Consider the following 14,848-nt stretch of genomic DNA (forward strand, 5'->3'; position numbering starts at 1 on the left):
CATGCAGTGCCGGTATGGGTAGGAACCAGAAAGTTTTGTCCATGGGTTTCATGTTGGCCACACATATGGATTCCCACCATAGTCAGTGATGGGACCAGAAGAGGTTAAACATGGACCCCATCTGGGTTGTACACTGCACATAGGGCCTATATGGGACCCTTGTGAAATTAGGGTGGGCTGCCATTAATGATGGGAATACTGGGAAAACCCAGCTGGGCCCCAGTAACAACACATATACAAACCCATATAGAGCCCATGCCTATCTAGAACCCACCTAGCTGACGGTCCACCTATGTGAGCCCACATGAGCATGTTGGCTGAGTAGACACATGCTCCCTCTCTCTCTCTCTCTCTCTCTCTCTCTCATATACACTACATAGGCTCATGACCCTCCTTCATGTGTGGGAGTCCTACCAACCCACGGCTCGGGCCGCCGTGTTGGATGGCGGTGTGTGGAGCTACGGGGACTCATGGGAAACCTTTACAAGCTCCCGACGCTTTCATTCGCTCAACACAACACGCTCGTGCACGCGCGCGAAGCGGGCAGCCAGCCGAGGGCGCGCGCTAATAACACGGTTTATACGGCTGCCTCTTGTCTCCCCCCTTTCTCACTTTCAGAGTGTGTGTGTCTGTGTGTGTGTGTGTGTGTGTGTGTGTGTGTGGGCAAAGTTTCCACGCTGTCTCGTTTCGTTTCCCCCTCGTGACGCCTCTATCTCGCTATAGTGACCCAAACGTTTCACACACACTCGTTTCACAGACGTTAAAAGAGTCACACAGACGTTAAACGAGTTTTGGTCGCATCTCCTAAAACTGTGAATGAGAGCCTCTCTTCAGCGCCCTCACACACACACACACATACACACTCACACACACACTCACACGCCGGCAGCTCAATGGAAAGACTGACTGACCGGAGAGGAGGAGGGGAGGGGGGGGGTACGGTAGCGAATACAGCTCGCGGCCAGGACACTCACACGCGCGCACACAAGACGACGCTGCTCGTGCTGCTTGTGTGGAGCTACATCACCGTCATGGTCCTCACACACATCAGCCGCAGCGCAGTTCACCAACAACAGTGACAAACACAGCCGGGACCCACTGTGTGTGTGTGTGTGTGTGTGTGTGTGTGTGAGAGAGAGAGAGACCCTCGTGTCTCTCCCTGTTGCTAACACATGCTCTCTCTGTCATTACTTATTAATGACATTCTTTCACATCCCAGCACAGCGCTCCGTGTCCATCTCACAAAGCAAAAATGGAAACACACACACACACACACACACAGTGGGTACCGAGAGGGTGATGAAAGAGTGGGGTCTCTCCTTCCTACCTGGCTGGAACATACTTTGGAAATAAAAGATGACCAGAATGCACGATCCCAAACAAGTGGCCAGCGCCATCCGGCAAATGCGACTCATCCTCATCAGGTCCAGTATGGTCTGTTTCATGGCTGAGGGGGGCTGAGAGGAGAGCGCCGCGTCCGTCTCCGTGCCGATGCTGCTGGCTGGCTCTCTGGCTGGCTGGCTGGCTGAGCAGCGCCGCTGCCGCTGTGGCCGCCTCGCTGAGCGGAGGGCCGTCCCCCGGACTGTACTACTGCTCTCCGCCCGCCGGCCTGCGGGGGGCGCGCCAGGTCGCAGGCTGAGCCTCCCCTCTCACGGCGGCCAGAATGGGTGCGTCCACGAGGGCATCGGCGAGCTGCAGGACGGTCTCGCGTGCGCTGTGGGTCACCAGTCCACACATCCACGGTTCAGTACACCTTTAAAGACAGGGGGGTTCTTTAAAGCCAAGGAAAACGTCTTGTAAATGTATTGTTTTTAACACTATAAAGCTAAGTGTACCTCTGCAACAGCAGTGTGATCATTATTATTAACTAATTTAACGTATGTTAAATAAATAATATGTAAATTAATAATACATAAATAAGAACCATATATAATACACCCAATATATAATAATTCATTACAAACATAAGAAAATAATATCAGACACAAGTTTGAAATTACTTGAGTAAATTTTACAGGCAAATTTAAAATTTTAGAGTATAAAGGGTTATAATAAATTTCTGTCTTATCAAATATACAAAATACACATAATTGAAGAAAAGTGTTTTTTGTAAAATAAGACTACCTTGGCTGGTCAGAAGTGGTCAGACGATCAAATAAAAAAACCTTTCTGGCAATTATTTGATTTTTTTTAGATGCTTGCACCAAGAAGGGTTCCACGCTTGTTATAGAGGTTATGAGTTAACCTCTCAAACTCCACCAGTGGTTTCAGTTTTCCCCCACTGTTATAACTTAGGAACAGCTCAGCCAGTTTGCATTGCTTTGTATGTAATTACTTAGTCATGCTTAGGGTGTAATAAAAGTCACGGAGAATGAAGGGTTAAAGAACCCTATAAAGAACCTTTTTTTTTCTTCAGAATATGTGCAGACAATTACACCCAGAACAAAATCCAAGAGCTTCCAGACATCACATGCCAATGTGGTTGAGGAATGACGTCACACCAGAGCTGCCTGCATTCCAGTTACACATTCTGATAACTGTACACTATTAAAAGAAAATCTGTTAGCTAAACAACTGGTTTGACTTTCCTCTCCTAGTGTTTTATGACAAATCTATTCAAAAGATGTCCCACATTTAATGTCCCAGGTTGGCATTCATGGCAAAACCAGTTGAAAACAACACATTATACAGCACTGTGCAAATCCAAAGACCATGAAGACACATCCGCAGATAGACATTGGACCTTACTGAGTGTATGACTGATTTAATTGGACACAAATAGATAGAAGTGCTACTATACTGTACAACACTACTGCTTTTATTACTGATGATTTACGGTGCAGCCATCTTGGATTTTGAACTCAGGGTTGGTGAGGCTCTCCTGACTCGTGGGGGTGTACCAGTTGAAATTTCCTACTTGAAAACAAATGCAACTTTAATGACCAGGAGGAGTGTTGGAACAAGCTTTTCTAAATGTTTCTGTAACTCTTAGAAAAAGGGTTCCTCAAAGGTTATTTGATGAAGGCAGTGGTTCTATAGAGACCCACAAACACCTATAGAAGCTGTTGGATTCTTAAATGGCCTTTTGCTTCTTATCTATAAAAGAAAAACGTGGTATAACCTGTTGCATATAACCCATCCGTGGCAATGAACACACACACACCCAGTGTGGCAACTAAGCCATGAATGTTGAGGGAGGAGAAAGTGCTGTTTCTCCGCTCCTCCCGCCCCAACTTCCTGCCAGTCCTGGGGATGGAACCAGCATCTTTCCAGTCCCAAGCCCATATCTCTAACCTTCAGGCTACAGCTGCACTGTCAAGTCACAGTCTGAGGCCACTGAAGGTTCGTTTTTGAAACGTTTTCACATGTGAAGTCCGGAAAATGCCTGGGAAATCAGGTTACCCTTTCACACATTAAGAATACAGCCAGGGATTTTTTTTGTGTGTCAAATTACTGGAAATGGTCCATGAGGTTTAGGCAAAGGGCTGTGCCTGTTTAGCAAGTGTTTTGTTTACAGCACATTGAAGATGGCGAACGAGGTTACTGACCCTATAACGGTTCAAAATGTTGTCATCAACACATCCGCTGTGAAATACCCAGATAATTACCTGCTCTATTCACACATGGGCTCAACTGTTAGAGTAGTAAAGTCAGAGTAATGGTCTGGTAGAACTGATACTGACATTTGCGTTCACACATACAGCTTTTTCGGGTAATATCCAGAAAGGTTCTGGGATAGCATGCATGTCTAAACGGGGCTTTTTGTAACAAGGCTTTTAAAAAGAAGTTTTTACAATCTGAAACCATATCACTAATATCATGTTTTACCTCTGCCTCCCACTAGTCCACTTACCACCATCAACTGGAAATCCTCAGCTAGCTCAGAGACCCTTCTTAATACAGTTAATAATGTTTCTATGGGAAATACTTTACAGTGCAGAAGCAAAAAGTGATGACTTCCAACTCACTTTGACCATAAGGACCTATAGGGTGGTGGACTTTATCACATCATCAACACAACCAACAACTAAATATGTCGGTTTATGCAATAAAGCAAACTGGACAGTCTTATTTGGCAATGTTTTCCATGATTTTATGTGTCCTGTTCAGTCAGACTTATGAGTACAAGGACAAAGGGGGGCAGCCGAGAAAAAAGGCACAATCTTTAAAAATGTATCCGCTCGGGCAGACTCCTCTAAATCATCAAAGTTGCGAGACCAAATTTCATTCCTTATTCATATATCATGCTCCGACTCGTAAAGGGAAAAGTGGAGTGAGTAAATTTGAGAGGTGAGATTGTGCCAGCGAGATGCAGCCGTGTTCGTGGCATGGGCAACCTTCGTCTACTTCGTGTTAATGGTGTACACCATGCAGAATTTGCACCATGCAAAGTATGTGGACACCCCTTCTAAAAATCTCCATTACCAGACACTGTTAGTAGAACGGGTTTTATTGAAGACATTAGTGACTTTATATATGGCACTGTCATAGGATGCTACATTTACCACAAGTAAGTTCATTACATTTCTGCCCAGCTAGATCTGCCCCAGTCAACAGTAAGTGCTATTATAACAAAATGGAAGCAGACTTACTGAGCGGGGCAAGCGAGTAATGATGCTCGTAGCTCACTTCACACTTCCAAACATGCCTCTGGAAGCAAAAATGTGTGTTGAGACCTTGACAAAATGGGTTTCCATGGCAGCTGCATACAAGCCAAGGGACACAATGCTGAGCCTTGGCTGGAGCTGTAAGCATACTGGCACTGGACTCTGGTGCGGTGACACCATGTTCTCTGGAGTGATGAATCATGCCTCACTATCTGGCAGTCTGATGGAATAATCTGGATTTGGTGGATGTCACAAAAATGCTCTCTACAGAACTGCATAGTGCCAGCAGTACAGTTTGGTGATGGCGGGATAGCGGCCTGGCGCTGGTTTTTAGGGTTTAGGCTACAGCATACAAAGACAGTTGACATAATTATATGCTTCCAGCTTTGTGGCAAGAGTTGAGGAAAGGCCATTTTCTATTCCAGCATGACTGTGCCCTTGTGCATAAAACAAGGTCCATAAAGAGGGCTTGAAGACTTGAAGACTGGTGTAAAGGAACTGCACATAGCCTTGAGATCAAAACCATTGAACACCTTGACTCAGGGCCATCAGAGCCCACTCATCCAACGTCACAAATGCTCTTTTGATTAAATGGGCACAAATTCCCACAAACACACTCCCAAATCCCATATCTCCTCAAAGCAGGGGCCACCTCTATATTAATACCAATGGTTTCGGTGTACAAAATAAATAGTTCCAATTATGAAATCTGATTGAATAAATGTATATGATTTTAACCCTTTCAAAGGCACTGTCCCACCTATGGGATCTGAACCTTTAGCTTTAGATGTAACGCAACAGCTTTAATTTCACTGATTCAGCAAATCCATCCAATGTCCAAAGTTCATGCAAAATAATCCATACGTCCAAACAATGAATTATTATTTATTAATGCACAACATTAATAAACACCACTGTGCTGTTCATGGAATAATCTTTCACCATAATGTTACCATCCAACTATAGCCTACAGTCAGGGGCGCTGCCAGGGATTTGGGGCCCCGTAAAAAGATATTACACTGGGCCCAGTTGAGCCAAAATACTCAAATAAAGCATTTATTAGAGCCCCTGTCAGTCACAGGCCCTTAGAATCGTCCTAACTTTCCCCCACCATATGGCACCCCTGCATACAGTAACTATCTCAATTGTATGGGGAAAACTGTTCATTAATAAGACTATTATTAAGTGATTAACCCATTAATTAATACTTTGGTATATTATATCATGTTTGACAACACCCCATGGTAAAATCATATCAAATCAAAACAGTAATGCACTGGATGATTGATTCAGGCTTGAATGAAAAGATATACAGTGAGGAAAATAAGTATTTAAACACCCTGTGACTTTGCAAGTTCTCCCACTTAGAAATCATGGAGGGGTCTGAAATTTCATCTTAGGTGCATGTCCACTGTGAGAGACATAATCTAAAAAAAAAATCCGGAAATCACAATGTATAATTTTTTAATAATTTATTTGTGTGTTACTGCTGCAAATAAGTATTTGAACACCTGTGAAAATCAATGTTAATATTTACAGTACAGTATGGTACGGTACAGTAGTCTTTGTTTGCAATTACAGAGGTCAAACGTTTCCTGTAGGTTTTTACCAGGTTTGCACACACTGCAGCAGGGATTTTGGCCCATTCCTCCACACAGATCTTCTCCAGATCAGCCAGGTTTCTGGGCTGTCGCTGAGAAACACGGAGTTTGAGCTCCCTCCAAAGATTTTCTATAGGGTTTAGGTCTGGAGACTGGCTAGGCCACTCCAGAACCTTGATATGCTTCTTACGGAGCCACTCAATGGTTATCCTGGCTGTGTGCTTTGGGTCATTGTCATGTTGAAAGACCCAGCCACGACCCATCTTCAGTGCTCTAACTGAGAGAAGGAGGTTGTTCCCCAAAATCTTGCAATACATGGCCCCGGTCAGGTCATCCTCTCCTTAATACAGTGCAGTTGTCCTGTCCCATGTGCAGAAAAACACCCCCAAAGCATGATGCTTCCACCCCCATGCTTCACAGTAGGGATGGTGTTTTTGAGATGGTACTCATCATTCTTCGTCCTCCAAACACGACGAGTGGAATTAAGACCAAAAAGTTCTATTTTGGTCTCATCTGACCACAGAACTTTCTTCCAAGACTCCTCTGGACCATCCAAATGGTCATAGGCAAACTTAAGCTGGGCCTGGACGTGTGCTGATTTAAGCAGGGGAACCTTCCGTGCCATGCATGACTTTAAACTTTAAACTACTTAGTGTATTACCCACAGTAACCTTGAAAACAATGGTGCCAGCTCTCTTCAGGTCATTGACCAGCTCCTCCCGTGTAGTTCTGGGCTGATTCCTCACCTTTCTTAGGATCATTGATACGCCACAAGGTGAGATCTTGCATAGAGCCCCAGTCCGAGGGAGATTGACAGTCATGTTTAGCTTCTTCCATTTTTTGAATAATTGCTACAACAGTTGATCTTTTTTCACCAAGCTGCTTGGCAATTGCCCCGTAGCCCTTTCCAGCCTTGTGGAGGTCTACAATTTTGTCTCTGGTGTCTTTGGACAGCTCCTTGGTCATAGCCAAATGGTGTGGCGCAACAGAAAACACCACTATTGGCCAGTGAGCTACCACAGCATGTGGGAGACTGGGGTTCAATTCCCGGTGTGGGTGACTATGCTGCACTACACCAATAAGAGTCCTTGGGCAAGACTCCTAACACTACATTGGCCCACAACTGTAATACCAGCAATCTTGTAAGTCACTCTGGATAAGAGCGTCTGCTAAATGCCATAAAATGTAAATGTAAAATAGCCATGTTAGTTGTTGGAGTCTTACTGATTGTGTGGGGTGGACAGGTGTCTGTATGCAGCTAATTTAGAATAATAAGTGGACTGGAAGTGGACTTTTTAGAGGCGGACTAACAGGTCTTTGAGGGCCAAAATGTTCAAATACTTATTTGGCAGGTGTTCAAATACTTATTTGCAGCAGTAACACACAAATAAATTATTAAAAAATCATACATTGTGATTTCCGGATTTTTTTTTTAGATTATGTCTCTCACAGTGGACATGCACCTAAGATGAAAATTTCAGACCCCTCCATGATTTCTAAGTGGGAGAGCTTGCAAAGTCGCAGGGTGTTCAAATACTTATTTTCCTCACTGTAGGTGCTCGAAAGGTGTTGTTATACCCGTGAAGGACAATCTAATGATTCAGTAATAGAAAGTCAAAGCAAATGGACCTCATCAGTTCATAATGTATGGTGGGTTCTATCTTTTTTACCTTGTAAAGCTTCTCAGACGAGGCAAAACTGATATATCAATGTCAAGTTCTGTCTTGTCTACTTCTAGACACAGTGTTCCTGACAGCCTTCTAAATAAGTCACCTCAAGGTCTACTGACCAGTCTGGAAGTACAGGTTTTTGGTCATGACCTCAGTTAACCTTACCGAAACAGCAGGTCTGCCTCAGGCAGTTGATCTGATGCCCTCATGTGGCCACTGAAGCACATAGCACACCAGCAGAACATCAAGGCCCATGGAAATGTCAGCCACTGGTGCACATACAGAGGGTTGAATGGGGACATATGCCAATTTTCTTCTGTGCATCATGGGACAGCTGTCAGAAACAGGAGATAAATTACATAATTACATATTTTCTAGAATGCTTTTTTCATCTCTGAGTTGTCATTACAAGTTAAAATGAGCAAATGCATGCACACACTTTGTTTGGTATTTTTTTTTGGCAATCTGATTCTAAAGTTGCGGTCACACTGGCTTTTGTCAGCAAATCCAAAATGGAGGTGATGCTAAATTTAGCAGCGTCCATTCAGGATCATTTCTTCCTTTCTTCACTGGCCATTAATAAATTTATTAATCAAATTAATCAAAGACTGTATTCAAAAGGCATATAGTAAGTCTCTTAACTAATCATGGGTGTGTTTTGCGCGTGATGTGCAGGAAACAAGCATAGCATTGGGCACACGCCTGTGTTGACAATTCACTGCCAAGATAGCAATGAACGTCTGACTGTTGACGTCTGCCCTGGTTGATTTCAGTCAGTGGTGTAACTGTGTTTTCCGTTGCCAAGATAGCAATACACCAGAAATTTACCTGAACACACCTCATTTTGAGACCACCACAGCCATTGGCGTAGATATATTTGCAAACACCTTGCGTGCTCTTTAAAAGACACAGACGGAAGACATGAAAATAGACTGTTGTTGGGGTGTGAGGTAGCAATGAGCATCGCACTGGCCTTGCACAGGGTGTAAGACAGGGCCCAATATGTCGCACTTTTGTATTTTATTGTTTGTGGTAACCTTAGCTGAGTGGAGCTGCACACACATCCAGTATCAAGTTACTATATATAATTATTTACTTCGTTTTTTTACTGTTAATGGTTGACTAACTGAGAAGAGTTTGTTGACCAGGTTTCCAGTCCAGACGTAGTCATGTCCATTATGGAAAGTGTATTGTCATCGCAACAGCTAACATCACTACCTTTTACTTGTATCAGCATTATGTAAGACTGTGGCACAAAACGTCTACATTATGTAGTATACCCATAATGCCAATTCACCTTCCAAGTGTTTTGGGGAGGTGGTAGGAAACCAGAGAACCTAGAGGAAATCCACATCCAAGACCCAATGACAACAAACCAAACTCTTTACAGACAGTAACTGGAGAATCAAACCCACAACCACAGGCCCCAGAGCCACTGTGATGCCTGTATTAGAAAATATATGACATTAGTGTTATTATAACATATACACTGTACATGGCAGGTAAACCCCCTTGGACAGCCCATCACATACACCCATTATGCCAATTTATCTACCATGTGTTTTTGAGGAGGTGGATAGAAATCCATCGATAGAAGGAGATACAGACAGTGACTGGAGGGAGGATCAAACCCACTAACCCCAGTTGGTGCCACAGAGCTATTATTATTATTATTATTAATATTAATAATAATAATAATAATAATAATAATAATAAATGTCTTTTTTATGTATTCATTTTTGCTTTAACATAGGACGGGCAATTTTAACTAAAAAACAAGCATTCATATTACACCTGGTCACGTCTTGAGTATCAGGATTATATCTGGATAAGGCCAAGCCGGACCAGGTAGCCAGTAGTCTGTGCTGCCCACTGCCGATCACAAAACTAAAATAAGCTAGCGTAAGGCTTTTGACTGCGACAGTCGTGTCCTGTTAGGCAGGAGGGTGGTTCAGTGTAGATTAGCTCACATTAGCTATATATAATCTATACACTGGTTGATGCTGCTGGCTCAGATAACCAATCAGTCAAGGCAGGCTACCCAAGGTAGCCCACTAACTCAAGCAAGGTAACTTGCTAACTCTGTGATAGCGTTTGCGTTAGCCTGCTAAGAGCAAGGAGTAGGGAGGTCAAGGGTCGGCACTGTCGCTACCTGATCAGTGTCCCGTGTCCAATTTGCCCTGCGCATGCTCAGCACAAATCAGGCAGGGATCGGGTAGACCTGACTTACTGGGCCACATGCAGTTTTATCCTGGATTGTTGAACTGAACTACAGAACATACCACACAAATTCACTACAGGCACTACATGTCCCACCATAAATGAGAAGCTAACGCTAAATAACACGTTTATTTATATATATTTTTTGAGTGGAGTAATGGACGTTCGCTAATATTTAAAAGAAAGCCTGCCACGCAACAGACGGAATAATGATAGCTCATAACTGTATGTTTGGTTAAAACCACACATAACAGTATAACCTACAAACAATACATATTGGACCACAATAGCAAAGGCAATTAAACTTACATTAGCATTGGTTTTATTTATGCTAGCAGGTAAAATGGGCATTGATAACACAAGCTTGCAAAATTAGCATTGTAATATTTCATATATATGTTGATATGATATATCAACAGTAAACTAATCATTTAAAAGCCTGTGTTACCTAGCTAACATGAGTTCATGAGGCAAAGACAAAATCACAATTTCACATGTATTTTTATGCTAGAAAGGAAATTTGATTTATTTGATTTTATTTTATTTATGCATGCATGTGACAGTAATATTACGAATGTAATAATAATGACTAGTTGTATGATTGCTAACATTATTATTAACATAACTCTAAATTTCATGTGTGCACCAGTAAAAACAAGTAGTCTAGAAATACCCCTGAAAAAAAAGTAACTGTGTGCTGCTGTTTAACAAGGCCTTTTTGAAGGTATGGGCAGTTTCAGTTTAGCCAATTTTCCGTTTCAGTTGCCGTATGCAGATTGCAGCCTTTTGATGTTGTTTCCCCGACTTGCCAGATCAACTTAATGCCCCTGATATTAGCTCCACACAGGACAGTGAAATATTACGAAGAAACAAAGCTAATTACTGCTTAAAGCAGGAAAAGCTGAGGCCATGGCCCGTTGCGACATGCGTGCTTGAGTTCCTGAGTATATGGATGTTTTTGGTGGTTTTCTTATGCTAAACTAGGCATTAAAATGAGCCATCACATTTAAATACAAATTGCATCCCAACAATCCCCCTCAATATAATCTGCCCCCCTCTAATTGAATTACGGATTCATGGCCCAGGGGCACCAGTGCTGGTGATGCAGAAAGACGTGGAATTCATGGGTGATTATGCATGCTTGACCTGCTGATAAGCGCAGTTCTTGAGGTGCTCCCTGCCAAGAGCAGGCGTGCCGGGAATTCTGCTGGAATTACAAGGTCTAATCGTGCGTGTGTGTGTGTGTTGGATTTATCTGTGTGGACAAGTAAAAGAAAAAGAGCGAGAGAAATCTCTCTGAAAGAGTTCTGCAGTGAGGCAACATGGGGAATAGTGTGGAGCCTGCTAACAGGGAGCTTTAACGCACTGAAATGAATTCATAATGCTGAGAGCAACCCGTTCTAGATGCAGTAATTTCCTGTATTTGCAGTGAGTGAATGCGTGTGTATGTGTGTCCACATAGTTTGGGGGCAGACTGTGCAGGAGAAGCAGTGTTTTAATGAGCACATGAGGGAAATAGTCTTTATTACTGTTATGGTGCATGTCGGGTATGAGCCATTACTGAGCATGCTTTAAATGACTGATTTTACCTGGAGGCCATTCCAGTCCCTACTGTTCTAATCAGCAGACTCATTTGCAAACTACCACAATTAGACGTCGTTATATAAGCCAGATTAGAAGCGGATAACAAACTCTAAAGAAGAGTTACAGCAGTTCAAACTTCAATGGAGATTCTAAACGTCTTAACATCCCTGCTGACATAAATAAAAAGCTAGTTTAGCTCTTGACCAGCAAATGGTATGTTTTTGCGTGAGTTTGATGGTTTAGCTGGTCTACTATCATGAACAACCTGAGCACGCTAGTCAACAAAGTTGGTTGACCAACCAAGGTGGACTAAGGTGGTTGAGCAGTATGGACAGCATAACCAAGTTGGTTGATCAGGATGATCAAACTGGTTGACCAGTATGACCAAGGTGATTGATCAATATTATCATCATGACCAAGCTCTTAGTTCCTGGCCAGCATAGGGTATTTTTTCATTTGAGTTTGATGGTTTAGCTATCAATGCTAGGTCTAGGTCTAGCATCAATGTAAAATCGACAATGGTAGACCAGTTAAACCATCAAACTTGGTCATACTGATCAGCCACCAAATGAAAAAAACAAAAACAAAATAAATCCCAATGCTGACCAAGAGCTAAATGCTTGGTCAGATTGTTCTTTGGTTGACTAGCATGGTCAGATTGTTCACAATGGTCCATCGTGAAAAACCTGACCAAGCTAGTCAACCATACCGGTCATGCTGATTCTCCAATTAAACTATGACACCTACACTGTGCTGGTCAAGATGGCTTTCACCTGGATGACCAGCTTTTTAACCACCCTGACCATCATAGACCAGCATAGATCATCTAAAACCAGTTACCAGCAATAGTGGGTCTAGAGCTGGATTTTTTCAGCTGGAATGATACATGTTACATTGTATATATATACATATTGCAGGTGTCCCAGTACTTTTGTACTTTTCCCAGTACAGTGTATATTTGTATGTTGTCCAATGACAAACATTGCCCTAAAATTGTGACTTCACAGGAGAAGGCAAAAATTTTCTGAACTTTAAATGGATGTCAATGTAAACAAAGAGTTCATTGCAAGTAATTTAAAGCATTTCTATTGGTCTACTCATCCTGAATTATTTACACAGTGTCCAGAATCAGCTACAGGGTTTGAACCATGGAGAAAACTAAAAACAGACAAAAATGGAGATACATGGTTTTCATTAGACAGCAGGGATATACTTGAAACTTGAATGTTGCCATTCATCAGATTTCTGTATGGGCATAAATGGTGCATTTGGAATTTTCAAGAAATAACTCATGAAACTATAATGGACTTAATATTAATATTAATATTATAATGCTGAAATGAAAGAAATCATTTCAGTAGAGTGCCCGACCTCGTCTACCTAGTCTGAATGTTCATGCTGAGCCATTACTGGTTAGTTCAAGGCCTGCAAGAACCCCTACAGCTGCTCCCCTGCTGTTCACACTATTACTACAGCGGCCCGCATAATGACCCCAGCACACATTCGGCCTTCCAGCAAGAGTCAAAGGCGGCGCTGCTGTAGGCGATGGTAATGGACAGCAGGATGTTAACCTCATTGATTTCCCCCCTGTCAGAGCATCTGTCTAATACGGCATGACTCCAGTGAAACTCTTTTCTCTGCCATTCAGTAGCTTTGTGCGCCTATACAGTTAGGTCCATAAATATTTGGACAGAGACAACATTTTTCTAATTTTGGCTCAGTACATTACCACAATAGATTTTAAACAAAACATAAGATGTGGTTGAAGTTCAGACTTTCATCTTTAATTCAGTAGCTTGAACAAAATGAATGCATGTGAGGAACTAAAGCATTTTTTGAACACAATCCCTTCATTTCAGGGACTCAAAAGTAATTGGACAAATTAAATAATGGGCCTTTCTGTCTGAAGTTTAGTCCTGGGTTGCTTTGGCTTTATGTTTTGGGTCATTGTCCATCTGTATTATAAAAACGCAGACCAATCAGTTTTGATTTGATTCAATTTGAGCACACAGTATGTCTCTGAATACCTGTGTCTCAGAATTTATCTGGCTGCTTCTGTCCAATTACTTTTTGTCCCTTTAAAAACAGGGTGGTACATGTTAAGGAGCTGAAACTCCTAAACCCTTCATCCAATTTGAATGTGGAGACCTCTCAACTGAAAGCTGAAAAGTCTGGCCTTTATGTCCATGTCGATTATATAACTATATCTTGAGTATGTTTCAATAAACAGGTTTAAAAAGGTGTCAGTGTCCAAATATATATATGGACCTAACTGTACGCATAGCTACTGCACTGTTAGCCACTAGGCTCACCAACCAGTGTCAAGCAGAGCGCAATTAGAAGGTGCAGTTAGCATGATTAGCTACTGTGTTACTAACTAACTAACTAATCACGCTAACTGCACCTTCTAATTGTGCTCTGCTTGGCTCTGGTTGCTGAGCTTAGTGGGTAATAGTGCAGTCTTCCATGGCAGACTATTATCTGATTTCCTGGCTGGACACCACAGCACACAAATAAGAAATGTATTACCTCAAACTGCGAATCTACTAAATGTCCAAATGTTTGCGGACACCTCTTCTAATGAATGCATTCAGCTACTTTAGGCTGCACCCATTACTGACACAGATGTACAAATGCACAGCTTGTCTAGGCCTTGTAGAGAAGTACTTCCAGTAGAATAGGAATCTCTGGAGCAGATGAACATGAACCTATTAGCACCATGTCTAAAACATTTGATTATGGAAGAAAGATTGAATGAGCGGGTGCCCCAATACTATTGTCCACACAGTGTATCTTCTAAAAAATGGTTTTCAGCTTTATTTGATGGAATTTACACCACCTGGAAGAACACAGGCCAACCCGGCACTCCAAACATCAGCTTTTTTAGCCACGTAAGCTTTGTTACACTTCCAGATCTTCAGGGAAAAGAAGGGGGTGAATGCCTCTTTGTTTCATCTATCCAACCCCCTCGAAGCATTTTTTCCTCTACTGATTATACAGTGTGCAGTGTTTGGCCTGGCAGAGCGTCTCGGGAGAGGGCCCAATCTTGTGTTTGTTTTAAACACCTACCCTCACACTGTTAAGAATCAGTTAGATTAGGGTTACACAGATTGTTAAGATTGTTCCATTATTAAAAATAAAACATCTGCAGATAATGTATTGTGGG

At 42.4% G+C, this 14,848-nt stretch overlaps 1 protein-coding gene across 2 annotated transcripts in view; it reads right to left on the reverse strand.

Moving 5' to 3' along the window:
• The window catches only part of chst11 (carbohydrate (chondroitin 4) sulfotransferase 11), a 77,037-nt gene extending 75,504 nt beyond the window's left edge, over window positions 1–1,533 (reverse strand). The window contains exon 1 of one of the 2 annotated variants that reach the window (XM_072672950.1): window positions 1,343–1,533. In XM_072672950.1, coding sequence (XP_072529051.1) covers window positions 1,343–1,445 — 103 coding nt within the window. In that variant the 5' untranslated portion in view covers window positions 1,446–1,533. Of the gene's footprint in view, window positions 1–1,327 lie in introns of both variants that reach the window. The other variant, XM_072672949.1, reaches the window with a different exon arrangement.
• Window positions 1,534–14,848: the final 13,315 nt, after the last annotated feature.

The sequence above is a fragment of the Salminus brasiliensis genome, chromosome 2 (assembly GCF_030463535.1).
Source record: "Salminus brasiliensis chromosome 2, fSalBra1.hap2, whole genome shotgun sequence".
NCBI classification, from domain to species: Eukaryota; Metazoa; Chordata; class Actinopteri; order Characiformes; family Bryconidae; genus Salminus; species Salminus brasiliensis.